The sequence below is a fragment of the Borostomias antarcticus genome (assembly GCF_949987555.1).
Source record: "Borostomias antarcticus genome assembly, chromosome: 8".
In the NCBI taxonomy this organism is placed as follows: domain Eukaryota; kingdom Metazoa; phylum Chordata; class Actinopteri; order Stomiiformes; family Stomiidae; genus Borostomias; species Borostomias antarcticus.
Genome location: NC_140241.1, coordinates 13,932,434 through 13,949,588, shown reverse-complemented (window position 1 = coordinate 13,949,588; position 17,155 = coordinate 13,932,434). Strand labels below are relative to the sequence as shown.

General features: G+C 44.9%; 1 protein-coding gene across 1 annotated transcript in view; it reads left to right on the top strand.

Annotated features, from left to right (window-relative positions):
- Positions 1 to 949: 949 nt before the first annotated feature.
- Positions 950 to 17,155, top strand: part of znf385d (zinc finger protein 385D) — a gene marked incomplete at both ends in the record, with an annotated part of 65,853 nt that continues 49,647 nt past the window's right edge. Inside the window, 4 exons of the mRNA XM_084442481.1 lie at positions 950 to 984; positions 1,546 to 1,678; positions 15,293 to 15,308; positions 16,096 to 16,232. Of these exons, the coding sequence (XP_084298607.1) occupies positions 950 to 984; positions 1,546 to 1,678; positions 15,293 to 15,308; positions 16,096 to 16,232 (321 nt within the window). The remainder of the gene's footprint in view (positions 985 to 1,545; positions 1,679 to 15,292; positions 15,309 to 16,095; positions 16,233 to 17,155) is intronic.

The following is a 17,155-nucleotide window of genomic DNA, read 5'->3' as shown; positions in this document are numbered from 1 at the left end:
GTATCACAGAGCCTTCTTAATATTCCTTGTTGGCTGCGATTGTCCTGTCCTCCATGCCTGGTACTGAACCTGAGAGAGAGAGAGGGAGAGAGAGGGAGAGAGAGAGAGGTAGAGAGGGACGAGAGAGAGGGAGAGAGAGAGGTAGAGAGGGAGAGAGAGATAGAGAGGGATGAGAGAGAGAGGTAAAGAGAGAGAGAGAGAGAGGGACGAGAGAGAGAGCAGATGTCTCAGCTGCAGCACCAGTACACTGATATGAGTTCTGTTCCCAGAGTCAGATTACAACCAGCCTGCGATTGAGAAAGAGAGACAGAGATAGAGAGGGAGGGAGTAAGACAGAGATAGAGAGGGAGGGAGGGAGGGAGGGAGTAAGACAGAGATTGAGTGAACGGAAAGAGAGAAGGAGAGGCTAGAAGAGGAAGGAAGAAAAGCCAACAAAAAGGAAAGTGGAGAACAAAATGCCTCCCCCAGCCCCGGAAAGGAACCAAGACAAGAAACTGTTGTTGGAAAATATAGATAGACACTTTAGAGAGAGAGAAAGAGAGGGAGAGAGATAGAGAGAGACAGACAGAGAGATAGAGAGAGAGGCAGAGAGAGTGAGAGAGACAGAGAGAGTGAGAGAGGGAGGGGGAGAGAGAGAGGAGGAGAGACACAGAGAGAGCAGCTGGAGTAGAGGGGTTGGCCCGGCAGCACTCAAGAAGAGTAGGAGGGGAGGAAAGGAGGGGAGGGGGACAGGCAGGACTGGAGGGAGAGAGAGAGAGAGATGAGGCACCGGAGCTGAGCAGACCACAGTGAGAGGAGAGAGCAGCGCTAGCACATAGACCGATTCTTGCTCAGCACACACGCACAGCACACACGCACAGGACGACGGTGTGAGAGATGCCCAGGCAGCCGCCCATGGACACGTGCACACCCACCCTGGCAGGGCTTCCGAGAGCAGACTCAGACCCCCATGTCTAGCAGCGATGGAGAGCAGCATGTTTTTCGGTGAGTTCCCGCATGGGAGTGTGCCCCTGTGTGAGTGTGTGTGGATGTGTGTATGTGTGTGTGTTGGTGTGTGTGTGCGTAGTTCTAGATACTCTCAGATAGAAAGGATGTTTAGTTTACGTGATGGGGCGACAGAAAACAAGCCTAACAGTGTGGACATTGTGGGACTAACTAGGTGTCTTCTCTCAAACATGACTGGTCTCAGATCAGTCCCCTGTGGGACGGGGTTGAGGGTCCAGACTGTGTGATGGGGTTGAGGGTCCAGACTGTGTGACGGGGTTGAGGGTCCAGACTGTGACGGGGTTGAGGGTCCAGACTGTGACGGGGTTGAAGGTCCAGACTGTGTGACGGGGTTAAAGGTCCAGACTGTGTGACGGGGTTGAGGGTCCAGACTGTGTGACGGGGTTGAAGGTCCAGACTGTGTGACGGGGTTGAGGGTCCAGACTGTGACGGAGTTGAGGGTCCAGACTGTGACGGGGTTCAAGGTCCAGACTGTGTGACGGGGTTGAGGGTCCAGACTGTGACGGGGTTGAAGGTCCACACTGTGTGACGGGGTTGAAGGTCCAGACTGTGTGACACGGTTGAGGGTCCAGACTGTGACGGGGTTGAAGGTCCAGACTGTGTGACGGGGTTGAAGGTCCAGACTGTGACGGGGTTGAAGGTCCAGACTGTGACGGGGTTGAAGGTCCAGACTGTGTGACGGGGTTGAAGGTCCAGACTGTGTGACGGAGTTGAGGGTCCAGACTGTGTTTTATAGACGGAGCAGCTGAACAGCCTCTTGATGAGCGCGTTACTTTGGCTGGTTAGAGGAAGGGAAGAAGGGTGTTTCCATCAGAGCTGGAAGCCCACAGACTTCACACACCAGAGGCTCGTCTTCAAGTGCTCCTCACAGCGCAGGAGCAGAGTCCCTGGGAGGAGTGATCAGGCTGTGGTGTGGAGGTGTGGGGTGAGTCCTAGGAGGAGATAGGTCTTCTTGTGAGTCCTGGGAGGAGACAGGTCGTCTTGTGAGTCCTAGGAGGAGACAGGTGTTCTTGTGAGTCATGGGGGGAGACAGGTCTTCTTGTGAGTCCTAGGAGGAGACAGGTCTTCTTGTGAGTCCTAGGAGGAGACAGGTCTTCTTGTGAGTCATGGGGGGAGACAGGTCTTCTTGTGAGTCCTAGGAGGAGACAGGTCTTCTTGTGAGTCCTAGGAGGAGACAGGCCGTTCGTCCTGGAGGAAACATGTTCATTTAAGAGACGTATTGTTACTCGGCTGTGACGGGAATACTATTGCCTGGGGCGACAGTACGGACAGCCTGGCACGCGTCTGGAGGGACAGTCTAGGACAGGTCAGTCTAGGACAGGTCAGAGTGCAGTGATGGTTGGAGGGACAGTCTAGGATAGGTCAGGGTGCAGTCATGGTTGGAGGTCTGTGGACTCTCAACAACACTGCTGCGAGGGTTGTGGGGTCCATTCAATTCCTATCCAATCAATTCAGGGTGTAAAACCAAAATTCTATTAGTATGTTTTTTGTGCAATTTACAGATGAATAAATAAAAATATTTATTAAAGAAATGAATAACTGAATGAGCAAGTGTTCTGCACCCAGTTGACCTGTGGACAGGGGCATGGAGAGAGGCTCCGGCACTCAGCTGCTGTTTCCAGAAGCTTCCAGGAAAGAGTGATGGAAGACTTTCACTTCCTATCAAAAACGTGGATTCCTGTACTTTAAAAATACTTCATACATTTGAATTGAGCTGAGCCAGGGTCGGCCTGGTACAATAGGTGTAGATGTAGGTACCTCAATACAGTGTAGTTAGATATGTACTTCAATACTGTGTAGTTAGATAGATATGTACTTCAATGCCGTTTTTCTCAATTGTTTAAACACATTTTACGAAAGAAAACCTGAGATTTTGAGATTTCCTCACGTGTTCAACACATAACACACACACACGCACACATACACACACACACAAAATTAAAAACCCAACACATCTCCTGCAAAATGACACTTTACCTTCAAACAAATTTAACACTTCACAAAATGGAACTTTGTGTTTGAAGGGGTCCATGTTTGCAAAACTAACTTTTTCATTGTTTTTGCATGTACATTTGAGTCTCTGATGGGCCTACTAACACACAAAGTATGAAGTGAAACAACCCATTCATTTTGTTGTGGTCAGTCGAAATGAAAACATTAGAAAAAAAGTCAGTCCCTGCAAGCCGTTCAAATCTCCCGTGTCACTTTATGTCACAGTCGCTAGCTAGCATAATGTCTTCGCACGGAAAATGCTCTGTTCTTGGATGTACTAAGCAGCACAGCAGATCGTCTCCCAAGCTCAAAGGATTTTTTGCCCGATTGCTTTTCCAACCTGGGTCAGTACAATGCAGGATTTTCAGATAAACTCTTTCTGAATGATCAAGCAATACCAACTGTCTGTGGAAATTATGCAGAAACTGTAAGTAATTATGCTGTGTGTTTGCATATAGTGCTAACGCTAGCTAGCTAACACGAACAAATTCCCCTTTTGCCTCAATCCGGATGCTCATCTCGTCATATTTTAGATTAACGTTAGTGGAATGAAATTGGTAGAGTACTAGTTCATTGAGTCATTAAAAATGATCAAATGTTAAGAAGTGGACATCATTGGATTCCCCTCGGCCTACAGATTATAGCTTTTATTGTTTGTAGTCGAATGGTGTCATATAGCCTGTTGATGTCTAGCTAACGAATGTAGCTAGAGGTAACAGCATGCAACCATGGCGATAATAACATGGGCACTAGCGCTATCATGTTTAGTCGGGGAGAGAGGACAACGAAATTTGTCACAGTGGCATTGAGTGTGGATGATCCAGGCTAGCCAGCTATATTTGAGGTAGCATAGCGCCGTCAACAGCCCTCGTTCTCTAGCCTGCCGACTTGCTCTTAGCTGAGCTCATTTGCATATGAGAAAAGCACTCAATCTGATCTCGTGGTCAACGGAGGGGTATAGAGGCATGCTAGAACGCTTATTCTGAATGGTATTTTCAGCAAAGATACTCAAAGGCATGTTTTGGGGACCCCAAAGACTTAATATATTATGTTAATTGTTGAAAATTAGCATAATAGGACACCTTTAAATGACACACACAGACATCATATATGAGTATGAGTTGACACTTCTAAGCACCAGTTGAACACTGATGTGCTGAATTGAAAACACTACTAGTCTGAATGGAAAACACTAAAATGAATTATGAAATGTTTTTATACTCAATATAAAAAAACACAAATACAGTAACTTAATTTTCCCCCAAAATACTGCAGCCTAATACATCAAAGCTAAGACACACAATAGAACAGAACACACAATAGAACAGAACATACAATAGAACAGAACACTGAATAGAACAGAACACACCATAGAAAAGAACACTAAATAGAACAGAACACACAATAGAACAGAACACACAATAGAACAGAACACAAAATAGAACAGAACATACAATAGAACAGAACACTAAATAGAACAGAACATACAATAGAACAGAACACTAAATAGAACAGAACACACAATAGAACAGAACACTAAATAGAACAGAACATACAATAGAACAGAACACACAATAAAACAGAACACTAAATAGAACAGAACATACAATAGAACAGAACACTAAATAGAACAAAACACTAAATAGAACAGAACACAATAGAAAATAGGTTAAAAAAGAGTAAAAACAATGAACTCAAATAACTAGTCTATCTCCTCCTCCAGTCTCTCCCACCACGCTGTAGTTCAGTAAACTCTCAGCTCTGAAAAACATCCTAAAACAGTGAAATACTCACGATACTGCAGTAACAACAGTGTAGATTACTGTATTGACTATAGGAATACAGTTCCCAAGGCGAGTACATGTCTTACCTATTCTCATTTCTGAAAGTCCAAATGATGGATGCAACTGAGAAACAGCTCACGTTGAGTTGAACCCTTCCTCCTCCTCCTCTTCTGTCACTCCTCTTCTCTCTCTCCTCTGTGTCTCTCCAGACCAGGAGCTCCTCTTCTCTCTCTCCTCTTCTCTCTCTCCTCTGTGTCTCTCCAGACCAGGAGCTCCTCTTCTCTCTCTCCTCTGTGTCTCTCCAGACCAGGAGCTCCTCTTCTCTCTCTCCTCTGTGTCTCTCCAGACCAGGAGCTCCTCTTCTCTCTCTCCTCTGTCTCTCCAGACCAGGAGCTCCTCTGTGGCCCTTTTACAGTGTTGCTGAAGCTCTGATTGTAAATGGAACAACAGGCTTGGAAATGTTAGTGTATCCATTTGGATGGCAGTGTGTTCTATGTGAACAATGAGATTTTATTCAGGAAGATTGTGCAAAATATAAAGAATTATGTGAAGCGTTTTCACAAAAGTGTGGTTTTGAATTGAAATCTGAGTGTAAAGCAGGACATGTGTGTGTAGTTCAGCAGAGTTGGTACATGAGTTTCAGATTGTGCACTTTGTGTCTTCAGCTCCAGTGTTAGTGTGTAAATAATTGTGCACATGACTGTGATCCCCGTGGGAGGAATGTGTGTTTCTGCAGCGGGAAACTACAGCCTGGAATGAACATTTAACATAGTAGCGAAGATACTTCATAGAGAACAAGGAATACTGTATATACAAAGTATGTGTGAAATATAGAATATATACATATACAAATACATACCGTATAAATATGTACAATAATACTCAGATAGATAGATAGATGTGTGCTTTTTGGTGGTGTAGCTGTGAAGCAGTGTGATGCGTGTGTGTGTGTGTGTGTGTGTGTGTGTGCTCTTCGGTGATGTAGCTGTAAAGCGGTGTGATGTGTGTGTGTGTGATGTGTGTGTGTGCTCTTCGGTGGTGTAGCTGTAAAGCGGTGTGATGTGTGTGAGAGACCACATCACACAACACACATTTACTCTGAGAATCTGACCCCTGAAATGTAGGTTTTATAACCCAGGAATCAAACAGGGTGCTACACCTCGTGCCTCTTCCTGTCAAACACCAGACCAGTCATTAATGGAGTCCAAATGGAGTCAAAAGGACCTATAAAAGTACAATAAAGTGGGAGCCGTCTGTCTCGGTGAGCAGCTGTGATCATAAGACGTTAGTGTTCGACTCTGAGGCCTAATAGCGAGCTGTCTGTTGTATCTTGCATTTGCGGTCGGCAATTTACCAGTGCCGACGTTAACGTTTCCTTGGTTAACCTCACATGACAGAGGGGGGGCAAGGGAAGTGATTATTGGATGGTGTTCAGGAGACAGCTGTGTTTATTATGGAGGTTTGCGGCGCTAGAGTCCCGACAGCAGAGCGCGTTCCACCGCTGGGGGCTGGAGGCAGAGCCTGGAGACACATGCTCACAGCTAGCAACGCCGCAGTTAGCTCTGGGACAACTAGGCTAAACCTCTTAAAGGACATGGAGGTTGTAGCCCACAGGCTAGGGCAGATGTATGTGGACATGCCGGAAATATGTTTCTTACTTGTACATACATGTACGTTAAGTAGTGCAGCCGCTTCTATACATGACGCACGTGTCCGTCTGTTCTTCCTTCCCTCCGTGTGTTTGTCTGTCCATTAGTGTGTCCGTGTGTCTGTTCGTAGCATGAGATTTACACCCATCAACCAGCAGAGGGCAGTAGAGATTCCTCATAAACTGCCGCTTACTTCACCACCTGGGTGTGATTTTTGTGTGAATCACAGAGCCTGGTAATGACCATGCTCCTTTACTGTATTCCTGATAGATGAGCTCTAGAGGAACCCATGAGGACAGAGTGCTCCACAAAGACAGGGTCATGGAAGACAATCAGATAAAGCACTGAGACACACACCACAATCCACTTAATGGGCACATGAATGTCTTTGACGTGCTGGTGAACTCATGTCCTTCCTAATGTGATATTTGATTTGGAGAGGGAACCAGCGAGGAGAGGGAACCAGCGAGAAGAGGTGCGCGGCAGCTGCAGGTTCTGCATCGCGTGACGTGAGGCCATTCTCCGGCTGTGGGGAACCTTAGCCTCTCAGGAACCTCAGCCTCTCTGGAACCTCAGCCTCTCAGGAACAGCTCTTATCAGGAAAGCTGAGGGGATCCCGACAGCCGGGGCTAGAACATCTGATAATTATTAACAACAGTCTGTATCCTCCAGACAACTCTCTCTCTCTTTCAACACTGCTGCAGGAGTAAAGTGGCTTTTCCACCGAATGTGAAGCGAAAGTTGGCTTGGCTTTCCTCACGTGGATTTGGTCGCACTCGCCTGAAAAAGGAACAAGGTAATTTCCTGCGACATCACAGCAAGTGTGTTTGATTACACCAACGCTGCTAGCTAGTTAGCTAGACACAGCTAGTTCATTAGCATGGTGTCCCTTTAAAATAGTTTCCCAGAATGCACCGTGGTGGCACGTGTCTAGCCATACTTGAAGGTGATTGGCTTTCGCCAGGCGACACATTTTTTAATTCAGTCGAATGCGTAATTCTCGCTCGATTCACCCATTTCGTGTCAATCGCAGTTTCGCCGTGATTAACTCCTCCCCCTCCTGCCGTTCTCCTCGAAAATGTTGCTTCGCGTTCAGTGGAAACGCATCAGTAGCTGGGTTTCCATCCAAATGTATCGCAAATTTTAAGCAAATTTTGTGAAAATCCGCAAAAGAAAATGTGAATACGCACGTTTCCATTCAGTTTTGTTTTGCGAATATTGGGAGTCAGCAGGTCGAGCTGCTGACTCCCAATATGGTGGCGCTTCTTGTGAAAATGAAAATAAAAATGCAAAAAACACCCATAGAAGAAGAGGGCGCAATTAAATAACATAATTAACACTAGAACCGCCGCGGCTTACTATATATATCGGCCAGTAGCCGTTGAATGCCTAAGAACGCATCGTTTTTTGTATACGGTCTTAGGATTGTACTGTACAACTCAAGGCTTACTTTTGTCCTTTCATACTACTAACACAATGACTATATGGCAATAAAATAACACAACAACATGGTATTTTCACAATTTAACAATATAACAGTATAGCCTACACTTCACAAAAGGATGAACGATAAAACGGCTAGCCTACAAGAACAGCATTTTGGCCAAGGATCCAAATAAAACAGAAGCCTAGCCTACTGTAGCCCTACAGATGCAGCATAGAACGTAGATACATAATAATTATCTAATTAATAATTATCCAAGTTAATATATGAGAACGGATCGCTTTTTACGGTAGGCTAGGCCTATGCGTCTTGTGATCACAGATGCAGCATAGAACTTAGATGTTGAATAATTATGTAATGAAATTAATAATTATCTAGTTGATATAGGCTATGAATAAAACAATAAGCCGTTTTATTGGCTATGGGCCACTAGTTGTAGGCTATACACGACTTGATGCGCTCTGCTCTTACGCACGGTTGAAGCGGCAGCTCAAATACACTTCGCACATATCCTCTGCACCTTGGCAGTGCAACTGCCACAGACAGCTTTGGTGCACTTTGTGCATTGGTAGACAGTTCTGTTCTTGCTGCAGCTTGTCTTCACCATGCAGGTATTTTTTGGGGGGTGTTCTTCTGTGGACACTGCGAGGGGTGCCGCCGGTGGCTGTTTGGACACCAGAGCGCGCAGCTCTTCAGCCAACTGGGGAGGCTCTGTAGACTATGCGTCTCTCCACCAGTCCCCAGCGAGTCCAAGCTCCCCTAATGAATAATACTTATTTATAATAGCCTACATTGCGCGAAACTGTGCATATAATAGGCTGTACATAGCGCGAAACTGCGCATTCCCTATAGCCGTTCATTGAACAGCTGGCGGCTGATATAGGTATAAATTAAAAACATACACAATATTGTTTTTATTTGAATGATCTAGAATATATTTAACAATAGGGGGTGCAACATAACACCATTTTAGGAAAAGTCATTGACTGGCGGACTTCAATGTTTTATTAAAATATAGCCTAGTTATGTGCAAATGAAAACCCACAATCGTCCAATAAGTCTTTGTAGTGTTAAGAGAGCGTCTCATGTCAACAACTTTTTGGTCAACTCACAGGTCTGTACTGAACTACGACGAGATGGAGAGATTCTTTGTAAACTTGATGGCTCTTGGGAGAACTTGGGAAAACTCAAGTTTTTTTTTCAGAATTTGGGAAAATGGGAATTTTAAGAGGTGGATGGAAACCCGGTTAGTGATCGAGCGTCTGAACAATGATCAAGCTCTAGTCGCCTAGTTGTCAAGGGGAGAGCACTCTCACACAAGTCCTGATATACTAACACGCTTAACTCATCAAACACACTAAAAGGAGACACGCGCGCGCGCACACACACACACACATGTTCTGCAGCCAGGAGCATGACACAATGAACATGAAAAGCAATCTGATCTCATGCCTTTGGACCAGCATTAAAGTTTGTGGTGCTTGTTGTCCTTTAAAAATGACGCATCTGTGACGCACACGCACGCACGCACACACACACATATGCGCTCACGCCATACACAATGTAGTGCACACTGCACACATTGTACACCCACCCAGTCGTCTCTGTGGTTCCAGACCCCGTGCGTGTGACTCTTTACAGCTGGACGCTGCCTGCTGAGCAGAGAGTGACCCTAACCTCAGAAAGTGACCCTAACCCCAGAGAGTGACCCTAACCCCAGAGAGTAATCCTAACCCTAACCCCAGAGAGTGACCCTAACCCTTACCCCAGAGAGTGACCCTAACCCCAGAGAGTAACCCTAACCCTAACCCTAACCCCAGAGAGTAATCCTAACCCTAACCCCAGAGAGTAACCCTAACCCCAGAGAGTCACCCTAATCCTAACCCCAGAGAGTGACCCTAACCCTAACCCCAGAGAGTGACCCTAACCCTAACCCCAGAGAGTGACCCTAACCCTAACCCCAGAGAGTAACCCTAACCCTGACCCCAGAGAGTCACCCTAACCCTAACCCCAGAGAGTCATCTATCCCTGCTGGCTATGACCTGATAGCCTCTCACTGTTAAGACAGTGTTAAGACAGAGAGTAGTCATCTCTTCCTACTTAAAGCTACATGAGATATCTCGGCACTTTGGCAGCCTCTCTGGTCGTGATAAAATTGGCCCTGCGTTTTAAGAACCACACTTCCCACAATCCCCCACTCACTCACTGTAATGATGGAGAAAAAATATGAAAACAAATGTGGGTGAAGCAGACTGGATTGGAAGATTGTAGCTCCTTTCTGGAAGGATGGCTTCAATGCAGGTAAATACTTATTTCTTGTGCATGTAGATACATTCGCGGGGCTAAGTGTTTGTTATCTTCCTGATATAGTGACACACAAAACGTGTCACTTCCGTTTCCACCACAAGATTTCCCCCCAGTGTACTAGCCAGTACACCGAAATTCCAAAATGATAAATTCACAGGGTCTCATGCAGTCTCATGTCATGAAAATGATTTTTGGGGTCTTGCTAAGGCCAATTCATAACCTAAAAGCAAGTAAAGGTGAATATTGAACAGGGCTTAAAAACGAAATTATTTTGCAATCGGTTCGCTCCGAGCAGAACCAGCATATTTAATGTTTACATTCTCATGTTCCGCCACCAACATAGCGTTCCTGAACCGGTTAAGAACGAAAAAAATAACGTTCTGTTCACCGTTCGGGGGTGTTAGCCTATTAAGACTCTATAGGCCTACAGTATTTCTTGTAAGGTATAATCAACAAGTCTAGGGTTGTGGTGGCCTTATTGCCAACAATATTAGCCTTGGTGATGTGTGCTATAGTGAAGCCTTGTTGATTATCTTACAAGAAATACGCAACATTAGTCCTATTCCCGTATGCCCTTAATCCACACCATAAACTATGCGCAGGTCTATCATAAGTCATCATCATAGCTCATCATCCTTTTTAAAAATACTTTATTGTACTGTTGCTGCAAGCTATTTTATTCTGCGCCTGTAGGCCCATTGTTTTTTTTATTTCGTTTTATAATGGTTTGTTATTTGTTTATTATGTATTAACTTATGTCTTGCCACCTACCTGTACAGCACTTTGGCTCGACCACAATCGTTTTTAAATGTGCTCTATAAATACAATTTGAGTTGAGTTGAGATAGCAAACAAAAATATTCCCTTGTGACAATACACATTTCAGCGCCATCCACCAGACTGCTGCTGCTTGTATGCCTATACGACAGCAAATATAATTTAGTGCAAAACATTTAATAGGCCTATCTCTTGATCACTAGGCCGATAAAAAGCCCTTACCTGACTGGAAGTTATAGCCATTCAACGGAGCGCTTCGTTAGGCCTACTCGTGGCCTATTCAGATGGCACTAGGCCTATATGGTATAGGCTACGAGTGTATCCACACGCTAATAATCTCTAACCATACCATAAACGTCTGAACTAGGCTATGGTGTGTTGTTGGAATATCTAAATCTCTTCATTTCGCTAAGCAAGCATTTAAGATCCTGACTGTGAAATAACAGATTTAGGGGCCTAGGCTACATTACAAAAACAGGACAAGATGTAGGCTACAAATGTAATAAATTTAATTTAGCCTATTCGGCCATAAAAGGCTCAGCTTTTTTTTTCTTTTCTTTTTTAAAATTATTTTAAGTTATATATGCCTACTACAAAGAACAAAAAAATAACGTTATTAACTGGTTTTAAAGATTTCAAATTAACGCTTCTGTTCTGGAACAATTAAAGACCATTTCGGTTTCGTTCCTGTTTCTGTTCCTCGTAAAAATACCGTTCGTTTTCAGTTTTCGTTTCCGTTCCTTGAACCTGTTCGGAGCCTTGATATTGAACTATAAAAAAGTGATCTCATGAGCTTTAATGGTTATGACCTCATAGCCTCCAGTGCTTCATTTGTAAATCAGGAGGTCCCAGAACACAGTCTATATGTCAGTCATACCCACAACAATGGGACTCATGAGTTTCCAGAATAGCCACTCATCAATTCACAGCACAAACGCCCACTTGCTTAGTTGAGGGAATTAGAGTAATGTAATCATGATGCCAAAATGACACCAAAAAGCATGAAATCACTGGCCAGTATACTACCACGCCCTCATCTCCCCGTCTCTCCCTGATTCCACGTCCTCCTCGTCTTCCCTCTTCTCGTTCTAGCAATCTGGTTCTTTTAATCATGCTGGCATTTGATTTTTCTACAGCTGCTTTTGCTGCAGCCTACCTGCTGCGTTTGCCACCCTGTTCTGCCCAAATGACTTTGGCCTGCTTTAGTGCTAAGGGTTCCAACTGGTTTGAAGAAATGAAATAAATGTGACTGTCTTTTTGACATTTTACAGCTCATGACGTAGCCTTCGTTACTCAAAACACCCACGCGTGCACCGAACTCCCGCTCCCCAGTGATCGACGCCCTAACCCTAAACCTGTCACATCTCTGTCAGGCATCCAACAGGCAAGCAAGTCATTTACCAGTAACTTCAAAGGGAAATAAAATAATGATAGAGCAGTTAACATTAAATATTACACACAATTTATTTTGACATTTTGATCATTACAAACAAGGTGCCAGATCCAATCAAACAGGTCTCATCCAAATCTCAGAGGTCCCAGATAATGTTCTGACAGAAACCAGCACAAATCACCTGTCCCTAGTGGGCTATGACCTGTCAAAGGCAGGGTTAGGGTTAGTCAAAGGCAGGGTTAGGGTTAGTCAAAGGCAGGGTTAGGGTTAGTCAAAGGCAGAGTTAGGGTTAGTCAAAGGCAGGGTTAGGGTTAGTCAAGGCAGGGTTAGGGTTAGTCAAAGGCAGGGTTATTTATATAGCACTGTTCATACAAGTAATGTTATGTTGCACACAGTGCTTTACAGAATAAATAAAAACAGTTGAACTCTGATAGCCTCTGAGTGCTAAGACCGTGTAAAGGCAGTGTTAAGACAGTGTTAAGACAATGTTAAGACATTGTTAAGACAGTGTTAAGGCAGTGTTAAGACAGTGTTAAGGCAGTGTTAAGACAGTGTTAAGACTGTTAAGACAGTGTTAAAACAGTGTTAAGGCAGTGTTAAAACAGTGTTAAGGCAGTGTTAAGGCAGTGTTAAGGCAGAGAGTAGTCACCTCTCCCTACTGAAGGCTGTGAGCTGCTAGCCTCTCAGGCTCGGGTCACACGGCAACGTGTCACCCCTGTTTAAGGATACAGTCACACCACATTTCACCCCGTTTACGGTAGAGTCACACCACATTTTCCTGGATTCCGTTGTCGTGTAAATAGGCGAAAGCGATCTCGTTTTGATAACGATGAAGGACGTTCGGCTATTGTACAGTTAAAATATAACACATGATTTTAAAGCCCAGAATGTGATTGTAGGATTCAATGTGATTGGTTAGGCTTAGGCTATTCTTGTCCGACCAGGATTCTATATAGATCTATTAGTCCAGCAATGAAGCTAACTCATTAAGTAATGATGAGGTCGCAAATAAACACGTTTGGGGCAAATAAACATGTCCACTAGAGTGGTGCATGATATGGAATAGTTACAAAATACTCCTTCATTACTTAATCATTAGTTACTTTTTTGTGTACCTTATTGTAAAGTCAGACATCATACATCATGAGTTACAAGTAGTCCTTCATTACCTCATCAGTACTTAATCATTAGTTAATCATTATGATTCAGTAACTACTCATTAACTAATCATTGGTTCCTCAGTAACTACTGCAGTATATACAGTAGTTCCCATCAGTAACTACTCATTAACTAATCTCATAGTTAATCAGTAACTACTCATTAACTAATCATTAGGTTCCTCATTAGTTACTCAGTAGCTACTCATTTCTTGTGTACCTTATTGTAAAGTGTTACCGGTAATTCAGTGTTCCTTGTAGGGGAACACACTCCAGGACCTTTATTGATTCGGTATAACTTTTAATTGGTGAAATGGTGGGGTAGGTCATATTTTGGTTGAATTAATGACTGTTTTCTGCTATCAACAGTGACTGTAGACTGGCCTAAGTGCTGGTTAAGGTGTGGGTGTAAAACATTGTCGTAGGCCTACTCAGGAGTCCAGCACCACATCAGGGTGATGACAGATGATTATTCAAAACAGAGTTGAAACACTTGTTCCATGAGCTACGGATACATACTGGAATGTGTCCTTGTGTCAGGACTTGTTTGCAGAGATCGCTGTGATCGTGTTACGACTGAGGGAAACGAAGATAAACTCTGTGAGCTTGTCTTCTGAGCGCTGCGGGGTTAGGGGGCTGGTCTCTCTGCTGAGGGGTTAGGGGGCTGGTCTCTCTGCTGAGGGGTTTGGGGGCTGGTCTCTCTGAAGCCCTGCTGAGGGGTTAGGGGGCTAGTCTCTCTGAAGCCCTGCTGAGGGGTTAGGGGGCTGGTCTCTCTGATAACCCTGCTGAGGGGTTAGGGGGCTGGTGTCTCTGCTGAGGGGTAAGGGGGCTGGTCTCTCTGATAGCCCTGCTGAGGGGTTAGGGGGCTGGTCTCTCTGCTGAGGGGTTAGGGGGCTGGTCTCTCTGAAGCCCTGCTGAGGGGTTAGGGGGCTGGTCTCTCAGATAACCCTGCTGAGGGGTTAGGGGGCTGGTCTCTCTGAAGCCCTGCTGAGGGGTTAGGGGGCTGGTCTCTCTGATGCCCTGCTGAGGGGTTAGGGGGCTGGTCTCTCTGAAGCCCTGCTGAGGGGTTAGGGGGCTGGTCTCTCTGTGAGGGATTAGGGGGCTGGTCTCTCTGAAGCCCTGCTGAGGGGTTAGGGGGCTGGTCTCTCTGTGAGGGGTTAGGGGGCTGGTCTCTCTAAAGCCCTGCTGAGGGGTGAGTAAATAAACCCTGGAGAATCTAAAGGGGCGGGGCTTGATCAGACCCACAGGAGCTAGACCCCCGTTGCTGCGGCAACCTTTTTCATTCATCTCAAGCAAGCACAGTCCCAAAACACTGAGATACACTCCCTTCTCCATTTTCATCAACCTGTGTTTTGACAAAACTAACAGCGAGATACTGTAGCACGCTTCTGCCCTCCCCCCCCACGGCCCGCGGGCTGGGCTGTTTCTACAGGCTTTGGTCTTATATATGTGTGGATGGCGACATGGCTCCTCCAGGGCTCGGCATGTCTGAGGGATGGCGTCAGGCCAGCATGTCAGAGAGCTGGTGAAGGACAGGCTCTGTTCAGGAGGGGCTGGGACATGTCCACACATGGTCGGCATGCGCTCCGCTACAACAGATGGCTCAGATGGAGGGAGGAGAGGGAGAGAGAGAGGGAGAGAGAGAGAGAGAGAGAGACAAAGAGAAAGAGAGACAAAGAGACAGAGAAGCATTTTCCCCTCTCGTTTTTACGACTGTTTCTTTCCCCTCTGCTCCCCCCCTGCCTGCGGACCTGAGTGTGGAACCCTGTTTTTATGTGTCTCCAGCCAGTGTTCTCATATGGTATATTATGCTCTGCTTTAAGAGTCATGCTGGCCTGGAGTTTCTCTGCTGTTAAAATGTACAGCGGTTTCAGCCCTCTGGTTCTAATTACTGCTTTTTAACGAATGGTTTCTTTAATTCCTAATGTTGGAAGGCTGGTAGAGTTTTCTTTGCTGTTTTGATCCCCTGATTGAAATATAGCTGTGCTGTTTCTCATTCCTGGCTTTCTCAAGCCCTTCGCTGGCATCTTGTACTCAGATGACAATAAAAATGAAGTATTTACTCTTGTTGTTCCTTTCATTATTGAATCAGCTCATAGAGCCCATCAACATGAGACCAGCCCTCTTAGAAAAGTGCTTCACTTATGGGAAAACAAAGAGCAAAGTATAATTGGATTACAGTGACCTGGCATGAATCACTCACATTAACATCAGACTGTTTGCATGTTGATGCCTTTGCTTTCATCACAGAGAGGGAGAGACACAACTCCCAGCACTTATACTGGATATAGGTTTTTAAAGCTGCAGTAGACTATAGACGATTTCTGTAAGATTTGAAATGAAATGAATGAAAACATTCCTGTACACTGCTAGGTTAAATTGAGAGGGATAAGTGGTGGAGCGCCGTGTCTTTTTAGACTGCTGTTTGGTTCTGCTCCAGCAATTATAATGATTACCGTGAAATTGGAGCAGCATCTTAGAGCATACAGGCTGCTGTATTCCACTGGACTGAGGACAATCACTGCTTAACCAATGTTAATACAAGCACCTAATCCAGCACGCCCCCTTCTCTCTCCTCCTCTTTCCAGGTAACGCGTGTCAAAATGGCGTCCTGCCCACCCTGCTGCGCCCCACCCTCCCCGCCTTCCAGCCCTCTCTGGGCATGAAGCACTTCCTCCCCTTCCCCCTGGACACTGCAGTCAGCCTCCTCCCCAGCCTCAGCGCGGTGAGTCCCTCCCCCACGTCATGTGACAGGGGTCATTCTAGGTCAGAGGTTGTGATTGGTTGACCCTGGCTGAGGTCATTTTGCGGTATATATTTCCTGTCAAGCTAGTTGATTTATTGTGATGAGGTCCTGTGCGCGAAACCTGCCATCTGCCTTTGAGTGGCGATATCAACCAGGCACAAATATGCAATACTGTCACTTGCTGACATAAACAATAATTTGTGTCGCCTGAGTATGAAAGCGCAGTATGTGGTCTCCCAGAGCAATGTTTTATTATATATATATAATAATATAATAAATATAAGTAAGAGCCTATTGGGTGCAAAGCTTAGCAGTCCTGCTCACCAGTCCTGTATGTGTATATATATGTGATATATATACACATATATATATATATATATATATATATATGTGAGCAGGACTGCTAAGCTTTGCACCAAATAGGCACTTACTAGGAATCATCTGTGATCTGTTAGAACTTATATTGATTTTTAGTAGATAGTAATTATGATAAAATATGTGGTCTCATAAGGTTTAAATATGTGGTCTCATAAGGTTTAAATCAAAGCAAAATCATCAGAAAAAATATGATGACTCATGGAAAAAATGTGACAGATAAAAGACTTGAATCTTTGCATTTGAATTACGGGGATATTCAAATTTAAAGTCTGTTGGAAAGTGAATCAGAAATATGGAGAACAGCTGGACACAGAGAGAGAGAGAGAGAGAGAGAGAGAGAGAGAGAGAGAGAGAGAAACACACATGAGACAAGCAGGGACATCACAGAACACAGAGAGAGAGAGAGAGAGACACATGAATCAAGCAGGGACATCACAGAACACGACGCAGACAGCCAATGGAAGCTCAGATCCTCTCATGAGAAAGCTCAGACTACTTCTCCCTGATCTGCATTTAACACTTTT